This window comes from Triturus cristatus, chromosome 1_1 (genome assembly GCF_964204655.1).
Source record: "Triturus cristatus chromosome 1_1, aTriCri1.1, whole genome shotgun sequence".
NCBI lineage: Eukaryota > Metazoa > Chordata > Amphibia > Caudata > Salamandridae > Triturus > Triturus cristatus.
The window spans coordinates 928,904,851-928,922,767 of record NC_140579.1 but is presented as its reverse complement, the minus strand read 5'-3'; the positions used below and the strand labels follow the sequence as shown (position 1 = coordinate 928,922,767).

Sequence of the window (17,917 nt, the reverse complement as noted above, 5' to 3'; positions counted from 1 at the left end):
TGCAGTGTGCACGTTGCATGTGCAGACGGTCCAGCCTTTGGCACCGCGTGGCCGCAACTGTGGCACAGACAAGCTGATGACAGCCAAATGAATGGGTTGAGGGAGGAAGGGAGGAGCATCTTTGATGTGTGTGTGTTGCCAAATCCGGAAACTTCGTGTGCCCTTGCTGCAGTGGCTGCAACAGCAGGCGGCATGTCCTGGAAACTATGCCACAAGTTCCACACAAAGACTAGGATGTCAGAAAGGACTACAGCAACAGGTGTATGTAAAGGAAGGAGTGTCCGGTTTTCCATGGCACACCCAGAGACAAAGGATGCACAATCACCAAAGATGACTGACACCGGATCATGAAACTGAAGGCCGAGCTGCGCACAGGAAACACACCCTCAGCAGGTGTTGACCGCCCGTTGTGGGGACCAACATGCCAAAACACATACACAGCCATGGACTTCATGCACAATAGAGAATCAAATACATGAAGAACAGCATGCAGGTTGCTAATCTACACATAGACTTATATGCACAATCTTTGACATCCATGCCAGAGATGCCGCATGCACAGTGGCAAGAGACCTGCATTGACAGAGATGAGGCACCTTGGAGGGTGAGGAACACCTTTATTTCTCAGGCTCACACCTATGGAAATGCATCAATATGAACAGACTCACAGGTCTTTTGGATGAACATGTGGGACCTACACTGGACACCCCCTTCGCACCACAGATGCTGTAAATCCATTGGACTGGCACACAAGTGAAGGGGGTGAGCCAAACATCCCCTGCTGCACACGGAGAGGCTGCATTTCCCCAATGAGCCTCTTATGGGGATGTCCCACACTATGTCCACCCGTAGCATCCCGTATGTTTCAGAGGGAAGTTTTACACACATTGATGCCTTCATCACAATCCACGATCCCATTACAGATGACTGTCACGAAGTGGGACTATCAATTCATGTGAGTCATGCTACATGTCATGTGCCCCATGGTGAGTCGACATGTATGCATAGTAACAAAACCTGCACAGGAGCAGTGCCCACACATTCCAAACAACTACCACACCCAAAATGCCTTGCTGCAATCCTTACTCAAAGGAGACATCTCACAATGTCCGTGCATATAATGTTGATTCAGCACACGTTGCAATACTCAGGAGGAATAGCAGGAGCACAACGATGCCACGAGCAGACAGCATGCGCAACTACCTGGGGATGACAGACACACAAGAAGTCAGGAAAAAGATAGTCATCCGCATGCATGGCCATGTACTCTACATAAATAAGGTTGACACCATGCTAGTTGAAAATTGAGTGTGTCAGCTAAAATGTGTGGAATGACATCATCACTCGAGTGACACATCAGAACACACCTCTAAGTCACTTAGCATACAGTCAGCTGAACACACACATTGCAACACATGCCACACAAGGCTCCAAGCATGCACACTCAGACCCAGGGACTCACCATTATGAGAAGAAGTTGCGTATGAGCTGACTCCGGATGTCCTCCTCCTCCTCCTCACTTGCCTCATGACCAAGGCCTTCATCCTCCACGGGTGGATGTTCCTGCTCATCAGGATCCAGGATGAGTGGCACAGCTTTCTCCACTGCCATGTTGTGCAGCATGCAGCACACGAGGAAGATTTTGCAGACCTTCACCGGTGCATATGGGAGGGACCCGCCTGTCTTGTGGAGGCACCGGAATCGGCTCTTCAGGAGGCCAAACGTCCTCTCAATCACTCGCCTGGTCTGCCCATGGGCGTTGTTGTAATGGTGATCTGCAGCTGTTCTGGGGTTGCGGAGAGGCGTCACCAGCCATGGCATGTTGGGATAGCCAGAGTCCCCTACATGGAAACATCATGTAAAGAAGTGGGTCAGGAGATGCCGTAACATACAAAGATACCGCTAAATACAGGACAAACAGAGTATACCCACCAACAAGACATGCTCGTTCGTTGTGCAGCCGCAGCATCATTTCTGGCACCCTGCTACGCCTCATGATGTAGGCATCGTGTGCTGACCCTGGAAAACGTGCACAGACATGGGAAATCAGCATGTTAGCAAGACACACCACAAGGGCATTAATGGAGTGATAATGTTTTCGGTTTCGATAGGCTACCTCCTGTGCCTGTGGTGGTACCAAAGCCACATGTGTCCAATCAATGGACCCAATTACATGGGGCATCCCTCCCAGGGCATAGAACTCACCCTTGATACCTGTCAACTGCTCACGAGTTGGAAAATGGATGAATTAATCCAGGTGCTCTAACATGGCTTCTAAAACATCATGCAGGACACGGCTGAACATGGTCTGGGACATGCCACCCACATCAGCTATGGTGAATTGAAACGTACCAGTGGCAAAAAAATGTAGGGCTGCCATCACCTTCATCTTGGGGGTCAGCGCAGTCGGATAACTGTGTCGCGGTTGGAGGTGTGGTGCCAGCCTGTTTGTCAGGTCCTCAATTAACTGTTGGGTGAATCTGTAACGGCGTATGCAGTCACGTTCCCTCATGGCACCCAAGTCTGGCATTGGTCTGGGGAGAGGCGGTGCCCTGCAGAAATTTGGAAGGAATAACGAAGATTGAGTACATTACAACACCAATGAACTGAGCACATCTGCTAAATACAGAGTCTGGTCTGTGCAATCCATCCAGGACACGTATGCCAGCCAGGTGATACTCCTACTAAGAGCCAGCTACAAACGTTGATTGTCAAGGTCGACATGACATGCCATGAAACTAGCTGTGGCACAGTGCAAGTGAACAGCCAGACACATTACAGGAGTGACATACATCCACATATCTGCATTAGAAGGATTTTATCTCATTCAGACAGCTTGCGGCAAGCTAGACGCACAGGGCACATGTCATTTAAAACGTACAGATCACACACATTGCCATGAAGGTGTACATGTCAAAACTGATAACACAGACATTGAGACAACGCAGATATGTCCTCAGGTCGAAATACCATGTTCGATGCATACAGACACACGTTACGTGGGATTCCACATGTGGCATGGTGTGCGTAATTGTGTGCCATGCCCATCTACACACAGACACATGTTGGATGCAGCAACAGCAGATGCAGTTGACGGAACACCAACAGCAAGATCATGGGAACCATGACACACACATGACATAGTCACATAGTGGCACGATGGTAGTTAGATGTCAGGTGTATATATCCGTGTACCTGGCATCAGGGGACAGTTGCGGGTGTTGGGGACTGTGCCATACCAGTGATGCAGTGCTTGACACGTTTGTACTACATGCAGACATGTGCAAAGTGTGAAGGGGAAATGTGCAACATAGTGCCCCATCACACATGACATGTTTACACAGGTCACCACACATCTATTGTACAAAAACATGAGGAGACATGTGCCACATCACTGCCTGACACACCTAGGCCCTGCACATGAAGGACTGCACTGACAATGACTTGATGTACAGCCTTGTGCGAGTCTGACACCTCCATTCCTTTCGTGTGCGCCTCCTATCACCAGTGTAAGCTGTGAAACGCACCGTACACACGCTCGGAGGGGGTGTGTACGGTCGTATCACTATATTGGGTTTGGGTAGGAGTACGGTGTGTGTACGGACCGTACACACGTACGTGTACGACCAGTGTGTACACGTACGTGTACTAGGGTAGTAGACATGCGTGTACGAACAGTGTGTACACCTAGGTGTACACACTGGTCGTACACGTACGTGTACACACTGGTCCTATCCCTATAGTAGTGTTGGCGTAGGTGTAAGCCATAGTGATACGACCCGTACACGCCCGTGTATGGCCGTATCACTATGGCGTACACCTACGCCAACACTACTATAGGGATACGACCCGTACACGCGCGTGTACGGGCCGTATCACTATGGCGTACACCTACGCCAACACTACTATAGGGATACGACCTGTACACGCGCGTGTACGGTCCGTATCACTATGGCGTACACCTACGCCAACACTACTATAGGGATACGACCCGTACACGCGCGTGTATGGTCTGTATCACTATGGCGTACACCTACGCCAACACTACTACAGGGATACGACCCATACACGCGCGTGTACGGGCCGTATCACTATGGCGTACACCTACGCCAACACTACTATAGGGTGCCCTAGGGGTACGTGTGAAACGCACCGTACCTGTGTGGGGATTTAAAAATTACAATGGGGACACATAAGGGACAAGTATTAGGGCCTCAATGCATGCTGGTTGTCATGGATACCGAGTTTCAAAATCAAAATTTTCCATCATGTGGGCTGGAAAAAGCAGTTGGCCACATTATACATTGTTGCAAAGTGGTTGTTGACTTGACATGCTGCTGCAAATTTGAAAGATACTAATGCTGTCACTGGTGTATGTTTAAAGGGATTGGAGGAAACGTAGGATGCAAATGAGTCTGACCAATCACTCTGTACTCCTGTAAATGAAATAGGCCAGCAAGGCAGATATAAGTCAGCCAGAACCCATGAGAAGGCACTTGCCTGCACAACACGTCATTGGACACCACTGCTGCTGTCATTGCTTCCTCTGTCAACATGTCCAGGTCTGTGGAGAGGGCCCAGCCATTCACCCAGGAGGAGAATGAGGCGTTGCTGTATGTCATCCTCCCACAGTACCCCAGCCTGTATGGGAGACCAGGGGAGCAGGTGAGTGCTGACTCCACCAGCTTTGACTGTGCCCCTTTTTTGTGACTGTAACTTCTGGCATTGTGTCCAGGTGTGACAGACATGCAATGTTGTTGAGAGTGGGTCCCAGGGGGGGGAATGCCTTATGTCTTCCATGCAGAGCATGATGTAGTTCATGTCTGCACTCCTCACTTGCATTGTGCTTACTGTGACAATCACTGCATGGTGCATGGCACATTCAGCCTGGCTAATCCTTTTGGCCATTTTTGTTCTATAGTCCTGATGTGATTCTGTGGTCCCCTGGTGTGACAGGTGACTGTACCCACAGATGTGTGTGAGTTGAGTGGAGCTGTGGTGAGAGTGTCCAAATGATGTGGACGCCCCTGGACATTGATGTGTGTGAATGTTCCTTGTCATGTGGGTGAGTGTCTATGAGGAGTGTTGCACCACAGCTGCATGGAGGAGGCAACTGATCTACCCATCTGATGTGAGAAGGAAGCCGTGCTATGTGTCTGATGTGCTGAGCTAGCCCCACACCTGTGACACCCCCCAGGCAAGTGGCACATGTGCAGAGTGAGGTTTGTATCCGCTGTTGCCAATGGCAGGTGAAAGATCTGTGCCTGTGTGTGTCTGTGTACTCTTGCATCAGTGGCCTGGGGCATGTGACTGCTTGGAGGTTCTGTCCATCAGCCTTGTGTTGCTTGTGATGCACAGTGTGTGCCATGATCAGGGAGTGTGTCGAACCCCTCATGCCACCTGTGTACTTTCAATGCCATGTAGTGCATTGGCGCTTACACAGAGGCGAATGTCCCTATGACAAAGGTGCTATTAGTTGGCAGCATACTATGCCCTGTTCAACAAATCAATGATGTTAAAATGTGTGTCTCTGTGACATGGAGCAGGTGTAGTGATGTAGTCTCACTTTGTCATCCTCACAGGTAACCGCCTACCAGAAGGGGAGAATTTGGAAGAGGGCCGTCAGGGCCGTGAATACGGTGGAGGGTCGCAGTCGGCGCCTGCCCCAAGTGAGGAAACACTGGCAGGACATCCGGTGCTGGACCAGGAGGATCGCCCGGATCCTGCTGGAGGACTCACCACCACGCCCCCACGGCGGGCGCCGGCGCCTGACCCACCAAATGAAGCGTGTCCTGGCGGTGGTCTTCCATGAGATGGATAGGCGGTTACAGGAGAGACAGCAGCAGGAAGGGGGTAGGTACATGTGTGTTTGTTGTGTGTCACCAGCTTTTGGAAGTGCTCATTTGCCTGGATACAGTGCCAGGGTTTATATGTGCAGTGCATATCCTGTTCACCCAAGTCAATCGGTGCTGTTCTTCCTCCCTTCCCCTCTTTGACATGTGTTCCCTGGTCTGTGTGTAATCACTATTGCATATGGTCATCTAGGCTGCAAGTTAATCAAGGTGCACACTGCTTTCAGCATCATGGGTGGGGGTGGTCTGTGACACGTGTTGGTACCTTGCCTGTGCCTTGTCCTGTTCACTCATTTGGGGGTCCATAATTGTTGGTACTGTCCTGAGTCTCAACATAGGATTGTGAGGTTTCAAATAAACAGACTTGCAGCATGCATGACCGATGTAGTGGCCTCAGACATGATGTGCATGAGTGGGAGATATGCATAGTGCCGGGACGGTTACTCCTGTTACAGTCAGATCATTCCAGGACCATGGAGCAGTGTGCCCACTCCAGTCCCCTGAGACACCTTTTCCTAGGAATCATGTGTGGCATCAAACACTGTGCCCATTCACTGTGTGTTCAGCATAGGTTGGCCTCTGTGGCATTGTTCCATGGCCTCATTTGTATTTACGTAAAGTGTGCTACATGTCTCCACTGTCCATGGTGACCCCATTAGGCTTGTGCATCCTCACAGTGGGCAGTGCCTGTGTGTCTATGTACAACTATCTGTTGATGGTTGTTTGTCACAAATATGTGTGGTCAGCTTCACGAGGTGATGTGGAGTACATTTAGGAGTTCTTGATGCACATTTTGTTAATCCCAGATTAAGAGGTGTAAGTACTTGCTCTGTCTCAATCACATTGTCTCAGGTAGGGGGGGGGGTTTGTGCAGGCAAGGCCTACATGTCCAAACCTTATGTCTCCTTGCCAGGTCTGACCTGTGTGTGATAATTGTCTGGACAGACACTCAACGTGCAGTGACCCAGGCATGTTGTGCAGGGGGTAATGTTTGTGCTTTGCAGCATGTGTCAAAAGTTAAAAGACATGTTTCCTGCTCATCCATTATTGGCACCGGTGTGTGCTCCAGATGCTACGGAGTTTGGTCTGTGTGTGCTGACATCTGTGTGGACATTCTTGGTTCCCATGAGGGTGTCTCCTCAGTGCAGGTGCTCCTTATTCCGACACAATTGCAGGGCCATTAGCTAATGCATTGTCCTGTGTCTGGACATGTGTGCCACTCCACATGAGAGGTAGTGGGTCAGATGTGTTGCCAACTGTGTCATCATGGTACGGATGGCCATGTGACAGGTGGCATGATTCAAGTTGTTAGTCAAGATGTCTTGTACCTTGGCACTGACTACACTTGTCAACATGTCCCAATAGTTTATATGCTTGACTTTGATATTTTGTTGAGAAGGACAATAATGTGCCTGCATGACAGATGTCTACCAAGGAAGTGCACAAGAACCAACCTTTAAGCTTTTAGGGGACACGCTGGCACATTTAACACAAAGGCACAGTTCTGTAATGAAATTGATTAGAGATTATACATATACATGTTCCCACAGTGTGGTTGCATATGGTTTAGTCCTCGGTTATTGCTGATACCAACTTACGTGTGTCAAGTCCTCCAGACCACCGTGGTGCCATGTATATGTACTTCCTGATACCACATTTCTTCTTAACAGTGGCTTTTTTGCATTAGGCTGGCAGCTCATACAACAACTGTGTAAAAGTAGCTTTGTGTGCACCTCCTTGTGTGACTTCTGTTATCCAGGCACATGTGTGTTCTGTTCCAAAAGTGGCACATTCACACATTCCAAACATGTCAATTGTGTAAAGTGTTGTGATTCCCAAGGGATCACAATGTATTTCTTTAGGGTTTACAAAGTACTCACAGGTCTCTGAGTGTGGGGACACCTTCAGAATTGGCGTCTGTTATTTGGCCTTGGGTGCACCAATACTGTTTCTTTCACAGTGAACAAGAGGTGGCATGCCTTCATAGTCTGGCTGTGCTCCACTGTTCACAGACACTAGCTTCTCAGTATAATTGGATATCGAGTTATTTGCTGTTGTGTCCTGATGTTCATTTTTTCAGGTGGCATGGGGGGTGAACCAACTGGGGAGTGCATGGCTTACATATGTGCGGAGTATTCTAGATGTTACTCATGATGCATTTCCTGATATGCACTGTGACATATTTTGTTTTGACTCATGTGTCAGATGTACACAGGTGACTGATTATTTCATGTCTCTTCACCTTGCACACAGCATCATCGGGGGACACCGAGGGAGACACCTGCACGGACCAGGAGGAGGGATCGAGCACCGGTGCCACCACTGCTGGGGAGTCGGCGGAATCAAGTGGCACGGAGGGCGAGGGTAGTCAGGCGGAGGACATGTCTAGTACCAACACCGACTACGACGCTGACGGGTCCGAGGCTGAGCTCCTTGAGGGGGCGGAGGCTGCTCCAACAGCTGGCAGCAGCACTACAACTGTCACCGACCCCTCCATTCCCATCACCGCCCTCCCACTTGCTCGGGTCCCTTCTGTCCGTTTAGGGCAACAACGTGTCTCCTTCGTGCCAGGCACCGCACCCCCTGCCCCTGTCTCCCCTGCTGCCCTCACTGCCGAGTCTGTGGACATTCAGCGGCAGTTGCAGGTTGGGCAGACATCGATCCTGACTGTCCTCCATGGCCACACCAGACTGCTGACACAGATGGTGTCGTACATGGAGGGCATGTCATCAGCGATGTCTGACCAACGGATGTTGCTGAGGTCCATGGACTCGTCACTGACGCAGCAGTGAGTCTCCTGCAGCACTTCACCCCCCCTACCCCTGCACCATCCACACTTCCCACTCCCATGCCTGTCCCAAGCACACACAGACATTCCCAGCCACGCACCCCACCAGACACAGGCAGCACACCAACAGGGAAGGGCAAGCGCACACCTCCTGTCACCCACACTCAGGGGGAAGAAGGCACACCCACTGGGTCTAGGGCACACAGGCAGACATGCAGCCACAGTCCAAGTCCGCATGCCTCACTCCCCAGTCCCTCCAATGTCACTCCCCTCGGCTCCCCTGCCCCACAGTCTGAGAAGGAGACATACTTGGCCGTGCTAGGCCTCAGCCCTACTGGTTCACCATCACGCAAACGGGCAAGGCACTCCACGGGTAGGGGAGTTGAGTCCACCCCCTGTCCACCACCTCCCCCAGTAGCGCTGCAACCCATCCCTCCGACCCCCCCCCTCCTTGGGGCCTGTGGTTCCTTCGGGTGCAGGGGAGACGCTGGCCGAGCTTGCGGACGTGTGCAGCGCCATGCTAACCGCCACCTTTGGCGCTGACCCACCCCCTGTGGTGGAGTCGTCCGACCCTGCACCCACAACACCTACCCTTCCCCCTCCTGTCCCTGCGGTGCCTGGTCCTTCCCCACATGATGCCCCCCCCAGTCACTAAACCAGAGGTTTAGTATGTGCAGGCAAGCTCGGGGAGACGTGTGGACATGTGTCCCCCCCAGGACTTCGCATCTGGACTGGCCTATGGCCTTTGTAAATATTGTCCTTTTATACCTTTTAATTTAATGCTGAATAAAGCATTTTGCTTTTCCTTTGACCACGATTGGTTTTCAGGTATTGATGTTGGTGCTGATGCTCCATGAGTTGGGGTGGTGATCATGTGTTAGGTGTCTGGGAAATGTTGTAGTCTGCTGCTCATGGGGTGTACCCTGGTATCTGCGTGCCATCACAAGGTATCAGAAAATAATCTTTGGTTGTGTATGCTCTTTGTGTTTGGAGACATTGTCCCAAGGAGTGTTCCTTCCTCTGTGGCACCTGACATCTTCCCTGCAGGGAGTTGCACAATTGTTGTGCTGAACCTGTGTCTACATTTCCTTTGTGGGTGACGGATCCCTTCAACTATGGCCATGCCTGCTCATCAATGTCTCCGGCTGCATCGTCTGTGCCATCCTTGGTAGTCATTGTACTTGTGTATAGAGTATGTTGCCATGCCTTCATGTAGAAATTGTCCCTTTTTTCGCACTATGCATGTGTGTACTCCCAGCCTGGCACACATATGGTACTTGTTCAGCAGGGTATTTGTTCACCTGACTCACAATTGAGGGCATTGTATCTGTGGGAAGTCCTCCCTATTCCTTCCATGGGAGACAACAACTTGGTGGCTGTCCCAGCACCTGTACATTCCTATCAGTCCTGGAATGTGCATGACAGTGTGCGTTCCCTTTGGCTCTCTTAGTTTAGTAGGCTTTAACATAACTATACAGTCTAGTGTCATGATCTCAGTGTGTGTATTGTGCTGCATCCGCCAGGGGTGGTTATGCATGTGTCATTTGTCCTCACATCCACATGTGGTGTGTCATGCAGTGGGGGAAAGACTTCCATCCTCATGGGAGTGGAATACTGCTGTCAGTGATGTGTTGTTATGGCACTCTCAACATAGTCGCACATTGGGGATGCGTTCATACACCCATGGAGTTGTGGTCATCTGAGCATTGATGTACACACCCCCATGTCTCTGTCCACTGCTGGGAGTCCTCTGCACCCACTCCTCATATGTCTGGACACTGCTGGGAGTGATATGCACCTACCCCTCATATGTCTGGGCACTGCTGGGAGTGATATGCACCCACCCCTCATATGTCTGTCCACTGCTGGGAATACTCTGCACCCACCCCTCATACGTCTCTGTCCACTGCTGGTAGTGATATGCACCCACTCCTCATATGTCTGGGCACTGCTGGGAGTTCTCTGCACCCACCCCTCATACGTCTCTGTCCACTGCTGGGAGTCCTCTGCACCCACTCCTCATATATCTGGACACTGCTGGGAGCCCTCTGCAGCCACCCCTCATACGTCTCTGTCCACTGCTGGTAGTGATATGCACCCACTCCTCGTATGTCTGGATACTGCTTGGAGTGATATGCACCCACCCCTCATATGTCTGGGCACTACTGGGAGTGATATGCACCCACCCCGAGTGATATGCACCCACCCCTCATATGTCTGGGCACTGCTGGAAATCCTCTGCACCCACCCCTCATACGTCTCTGTCCAATGCTGGGAGTCCTCTGCACCCACTCCTCATATGTCTGGACACTGCTGGGAGTCCTCTGCAGCCACCCACCCACCCACCCCCTTGGTGCAATACACTGCTGTCCTGGCCATACACCCCCCACAAATTTACTGCTAATATGCTGCACCAGGCCGTAGTCCGACATTTGTGGCGTGTATACGCCTTGTATCCATAATGTACTGGTGCCGTAGGGGTACGGGTGAGACAGACCGTGCCCCTGCATTCATAGGGTGTGTACGGTCCATACCACGGTGCCCCTACATCACCACGACAATGGTGGTACGGACCGTACCCACGCTCTGGAGGGTGTGGGTACGGTCCGTACCACGCGTACCCCTACCTCACCACTCCAATGGTGGTATGGCCCGTACCCACGCCCCCCAGAGCGTGGGTACGGTCCGTACCACGCGTACCCCTACATCACCACTCCAATGGTGGTACGGCCCGTACCCACGCCCCCCAGAACGTGGGTACGGTCCGTACCACCATTGTAGTGGTGGGGTGGGGGTACGCGTGGTACGGGCCGTACCCATGCCCCCCAGAGCGTGTGTACGGTCCGTACCACCATTGTAGTGGTGAGGTAGGGGTACGCGTGTACGGCCCATACCCATGCCCTCAGAGCGTGGGTACGGTCCGTAGCACGCATACCCCTACGTCACCACTACAATGGTGGTACGGACCGTACCCACGCTCTGGGGGGCGTGGGTACAGGCCGTACCACCATTGGAGTGGTGACATGTATGCGTCCACTTCCGTTGTGGCGGTACGTGGGATTGGTGGACATGCCCCCCGAAGTGACCAGACCATGGAGGTAATTTATGTGCAGGATATATATGTTTAACATTGGGTGGGGGTTATGTTTCCTGCCCCTTGCCCCCCCTTTGCCCCTGGGTGTTGTTCTGACCTTCTGAGGCATCTGCGTCGGTTTCTGTGCACCAGGTCGTAGGCTAGGAGGGCCGGGATGACACGTAGGATGGGGTCCATGGCTGTCCGTCGCGTACCGGTGCTCCTTCTTCGCGTCGTCCTCAATTTCCCGGGAGTTTTTGGCTGCCGTAAAAAATGAGCGGTGCGGAGTGACATGGGCACGGATCGTACTTGCTGGTCTGTAAAACGCTGCCTGACTCCGTCTGGACGTCACGTACGCGATGTCCTGGATCGGAATTGTGGGTATTTTTTAGCCGGTCGGTGTTTTGTACGACTCGAACGGATATGGTATTTCTGTACGAATTGTACTTGCGGGTTTGTAAGGTGGTTTTACCGGGTACGAGTCGGACGGAGAATACGCTCCGTACGACCATTCGTGCCCGGGTTTGACAGGATCGGAAGCGTCACCTAAATGTTTTATTTGAAAGTTATTAATAAGGAAGCATTTTAAAAAAAAAAACTGAACTGCTACAATTACCTTAACTTTTTCTTCTCTTTTTCCAAACAGATTTAGTAAGAGGATCATTTAGACCCTGGCATTACAACACAGTCATGATCGGTTGCCAATTTTCAAGAATTCAGCCCAGGGTTTTTTAACCAAAGCAGCCCCTGCTTCCATGATGGGAGTCGTTTTTGTGACAAAAATAGTATCAGATGATTAAAATTTCATGGAGACATGGTAGTCTGATTTGAATTTTATTTTCAATTGATAGACCACCAAAACAACTACCTCTCTTTGGAAAATAAACAAGAAATTGGGCCTCCTTACGATGGAGGACGGACTTCAGTCTGTCCACCATCGTTTCAGATTTGGGACCGGCCGCCTAAGAGGCGGCCTCCCCACAATCTGAATTACGGTACGACCGCCACCGTGGCGGCCGCACTTCCCATACTTTAGATTGCGGTGGATGCTGCTGGCTGCAACACCGCAATGTAAATAAGGCAATATTTACATTTCCATGCACTACGTGGCAGGCACCACATGGAAATGAAGGGGGGCACCATAGGTGCCCCACCAAACCCCTAAAGAAAGTGCCCGGGCTGAAGGGGTGCACGCTACGGGTCCCTTTCTGCCAACTTGCTCATGGCGGGTTAACCGCCATGAACAGGCTGGCGGGAAGGAATATCATTATCCCGATGGATCTCCGACCGACCCGTGCCCCCACCATGTCTTCAACAAGGCCGCCTCTACCATCGCACCCCACCTCCGAGACATCATCAACACCTCCTTCGACACAGCCACCTTCCCGGAGAGCTGGAAGCACGCCAAGCTCAGCGCACTACTGAAGAAACCTACAGCTGACCCGACCGACCTCAAGAACTTCCGCCCCATCTCGCTCCTTCCCTTCCCTGCCAAGGTCATCGAGAAGATCGTCAACAAGCAACTGGCCGCCTTCCTCGAGACGAACGGATCCCTCGACCCTTCGCAGTCCGGATTCAGAGCCAACCACAGCACCGAGACCGCCCTCATCGCAGCCACCGACGACATCCGAGCCCTGCTCGACAACGGCAAAACAGCGGCACTCATCCTCCTAGACCTCTCCGCAGCATTTGACACTGTCTGCCACCGCACCCTAGTCCAACGCCTCAACAACACAGGCATCCAAGGGAAGGCCCTGGAATGGATCATCTCCTACCTCTCCGGCAGAACACAGAGAGTACGCCTCCCTCCGTTCCGCTCTGAGGCCACCGAAGTCATCTGCGGCGTCCCGCAAGGATCATCGCTCAGCCCCACTCTCTTCAACATCTACATGAAACCCCTCGCTGCCATCGCACGCCAACACAACCTCAACATCATTTCCTACGCCGATGACACCCAGCTGATCCTCTCCCTCACCAGAGACCCCGACACCGCCAAAGCCAGCCTACACGAAGGGATGAAAGACGTCGCCGAATGGATGAACATCAGCCGCCTGAAGTTGAACACGGACAAGACAGAAGTCCTCATCCTGGGACCGTCGCCCTCCGCATGGGACGACTCCTGGTGGCCCCCGGCACTAGGCACCGCACCCAAACCAACGGACCACGCACGCAACTTGGGCGTCATCCTGGACTCCTCCCTATCGATGACCAGACAAGTCAACGCCGTCTCCTCAGCTTGCTTCCACAACCTTCGCATGCTCCGCAAGATCTTCCGATGGATCCCGACCGAGACCAGGAAGACGGTCACCCTGGCCCTCGTCACCAGCAGACTTGACTACGGAAACACCCTCTACGCCAGTACAACAGCCAAGCTTCAGAAAAGACTTCAACGTATCCAGAACGCCTCCGCCCGACTCATCCTGGACGTCCCCCGATGCAGCCACATCTCGAGCCACCTAAGAGACCTACACTGGCTCCCTGTCAACAAGAGGATCACGTTCAGACTCCTCACGCACACAAATCCCTCCACGACCTGGGCCCGATACCTCAACGACCGACTGACCTTCTACACGCCCACCCGCCAGCTACGATCCGCGAACCTCGCCCTCGCCGTCGTCCCCCGCATCCAGAGGACCACCGCCGGAGGAAGATCCTTCTCCTACCTGGCGGCTAAGACATGGAACTTCCTGCCCGTCCACCTGCGACTGACCCAGGACCACCTCGCCTTCAGGAGACAGCTCAAGACCTGGCTGTTCGAGCAGTAGCATCCCCCTCCCCCAAGCGCCTTGAGACCCTTCCGGGTGAGTAGTGCGCGATATAAATTTCATGATTGATTGATTGATTGATGGCAGTGCCTGACAGGCACCGCCGCCATGCTGGGAAATGCGGCAGCTACGACAGGCGGACGGAAAATGACCACCTGTCAGAACCGTGGAGGTCGGTCTTTCCAACCGCCACGTTTCTGCCCGCCACAGTAATCTGGCGGGTGGAAAACCGCAGTACGATGGCAGAGGGCCCGCCACCGGCAGGCTGTCGGGGTGGGCCTTCCACCATCGTAATCAGGCCCATTGTTCCCAATAGACTGGGCATAGTCTCGTAATACCCAAGGGATGTCTTTGCTATTTTTTAGCTGTCAAAAGACACCATGGTGAGTATGGTGGTCTCATATGCAAAAAACCCAGTTGACATGGCATAGTAAAAATGTGGCCCTTTCGACATCATGTTAGGCAGCAGATGACTCGCCAATGACGTCTTCCAGTCAGGAGCTTTGCCATCGGGAATAATTGCATCACCTGACCTCTAACAGGAATTTGGAATATCAGTGGTGCTGATGGAGCGGGTAGTACACAATTTTGTATACCCCCCTAATTTGCATGCCTATACTAATTAGAATAATCTATTAATTATAATATTATTAATGTGTTTACATGAGGTTCAATCAACCTCACTAATGATCAAAATACATGTGGGATTAGCATTTTGCATGGCTGAATAATTATTATCATTAACCTATGTACGCATACTAACAATAGAAAAATAGAATATTGCATGGTATATGTTGCTTTGTGATGTTTTCTTAATGTCGCCCCAGATGACATCAATGGGTGAATATGAATGCTTTAAATGTTGCTCTATGCTAGATAAATTACAAGCACATAGGGGAATTAGTGAGGGTTTAATGCTTTATTCGTTATTTCAATGTATTAATTACTCTTTTGTGTTTGTTTCGCTTAAGTTGTCCTTTGGGCCTAAAACCCAAGATGGCCGCTAACTAACTCGACACGATGGCCACCATTCCACGAGGCTTTGGGTGAAGTGCGCCTGCGCTACGACTTGTTCCTGTAGCCTCGACATGACCCTACTCATGATGTACCCAAGCAAGGTCACGGTGGGAAGCCCGCCAAGTATATTAACAAAGGACAGACACAAGGAACTGGAAAAAACATGTTAGATGACTTAACCCCCTGAAATGTGTGAAACCTCATCAGACGATCCCAGTTGACCAACGAGAGAAGCCCAAACCCTGCAAAGTGTTACATTTTGACGTTAATTTATTATAAAAATCACAGTAGAATAGAGAGGGTTGCTGCTGTTGTTTTTTGTTCCTTTTTGGCGAAGCAATGCTGACGGAGATGACCGTGACACTACGTGACAGCCGCGCTCCTGAATCTTTGACAGACTGAATGTTGCCCATTTCTTTGATGGACTACGAACTTTATGGGCGTTGATAGATGCTTACGCATCTCTGGTCCATGTCCATCTTTGGGACTGTAGTGTGCCGCATGAAGAACTTTTGAATCCCGACAGATTGACTAAAGTTGACGACTTAAAGGACGACTAATAGCCAGATTAGGTAAATATGATGTTCTACAATTTCATAAAATCTAACAGATGAAACTAAATTCTTGCATTAATTAGATAAACAAAATATTGATTAACAAAAGAACGTGTTTTTAAGAAAAGATTGATCATGATCTTGAGTGTGTTTAGCCGGACTAAATCACCTTAACAATCCAACTAAAAGATCCATTGATCACGTGGGAGGAGTATCTTGATGTTTAGGTTTATGATGGGTAGATATCAGGTTTAATGTACAGATGTGTAAATAATTTTCTTCCTATAGGATTATAAGGTATTCCTTTCATGTCAGCGCTTGGAACATTCATTTCTCCTGTAAGTGCAGACCAGTGAGAAGTGTAGTGTGAAAGTTGGTGTTATGGGCCCCACCACTGATTGTAGGAGTGAATGTGTTAATGTGATAGTTGGTCTGTGACGAAGGGAGGATATTTGGTATGGGGTTTTGTCTTGATTCCCGTTACCTAGGTTCCACGCTGCATCAGTTTTTCTGGTAGCAGAGTTATGGTTTTTATTGTTTTGGTTTGGAGAATATTGCTTGTAAATAGCTTATTGATTATTGGAAAGTATTGGTTTATGTATTAACATTCTATGTTGAGTCACGTCGAGTTCTATGTTGTTTGACGACTTCTGGGATGTAGGAAGTCGGAAGTTTGTAACGGTTCCGTAGTAGAACAGAGGTAAGCCCTTCTCTCGGGAAAGATGGAATTGTTGTTGCCCTGTAGGTACACGGGGAAAACGTGTGATGATTGGAGTTGCACAACGCATTGTCTGGGTTCGATTCAGTAACATCGTCATGTGTTGCCATTAGGGACATTTTCTGTATGAGAGAAATGTATGGTAGCGAAGGTCACCTGTGAAATTTTGGTCTTAGGTACCAGGAGTCCAGAAGGCACTCTGATTACGCTTATCACTGGAAAGGTAATAGGTGTTCCCTAAGCTTGCTAGAAGGATAAAGTAGAGGGAAGTGCTACTTTATTAACGTGTGTCATAATTCTGTAGTAGGACAGACTGTTCGCTGTTCTCGGGAAAGACAGAATTCTGTGTGAATGAACTACATTTTCCGTATGAAAGTGCGTGAATGAAATAGCATTCAGGTTAATTGTGAAACTCTGGTTTTATTTCTCAGGAGCATTGGGTCTCCAACTTAGGTGCCGATCACGATCCGGTAAAAAAATAGCCCGTACGACTCGTATCCGGTCTTTTTACCGTACGAATCGTACAAGTGCCGTCCAAACTGCCAATTACGATTCGCATGGGAAAAAGACCATACGAATCGCATTGGGAACAATTCCCCACACGTCCTCGGGTCGGAAATTGTGTCCGACACGTCCCCGGACGATTTACCGTACAAATGTGAAAAGTCAAGTCCGACCGCGGAATCACGATCCATCCCATCCGTACGTTCGAGTCGTACCCCCACCCGTGCATGTACACCCGTGTACGTTCGAGTCGTACCCCCACCCGTGTATGTACACCCGTGTACGTGTCGTACCCCCATGTATGTACACCTGTGTACGAGTCGTACCCCCGTTTATGTACACCCGTGTACGTTCGAGTCGTACCCCCCGTGTATGTACACCCGTGTACGTGTCGTACCCCCGTGTATGTACACCCGTGTACGAGTCGTACCCCCCGTGTATGTACACCCGTGTACGTTCGAGTCGTACCCCCCGTGTATGTACACCCGTGTACGTGTCGTACCCCACGTGTATGTACACCCATGTACGAGTCGTACCCCCCCGTGTATGTACACCCGTGTACGTTCGAGTCATACCCCCCGTGTATGTACACCCGTGTACGTGTCGTACCCCCCGTGTATGTACACCCATGTACGAGTCGTACCCC

The 17,917-nt window shown here is 50.7% G+C and overlaps 1 protein-coding gene across 1 annotated transcript in view; it reads right to left on the bottom strand.

The window, feature by feature from the left end:
• DHRS1 (dehydrogenase/reductase 1) overlaps positions 1 to 17,917 on the bottom strand; it is a 163,825-nt gene that overhangs the window by 7,765 nt on the left and 138,143 nt on the right. The window contains exon 6 of the mRNA XM_085646731.1: positions 355 to 365. Coding sequence (XP_085502857.1) covers positions 355 to 365 — 11 coding nt within the window. The remainder of the gene's footprint in view (positions 1 to 354; positions 366 to 17,917) is intronic.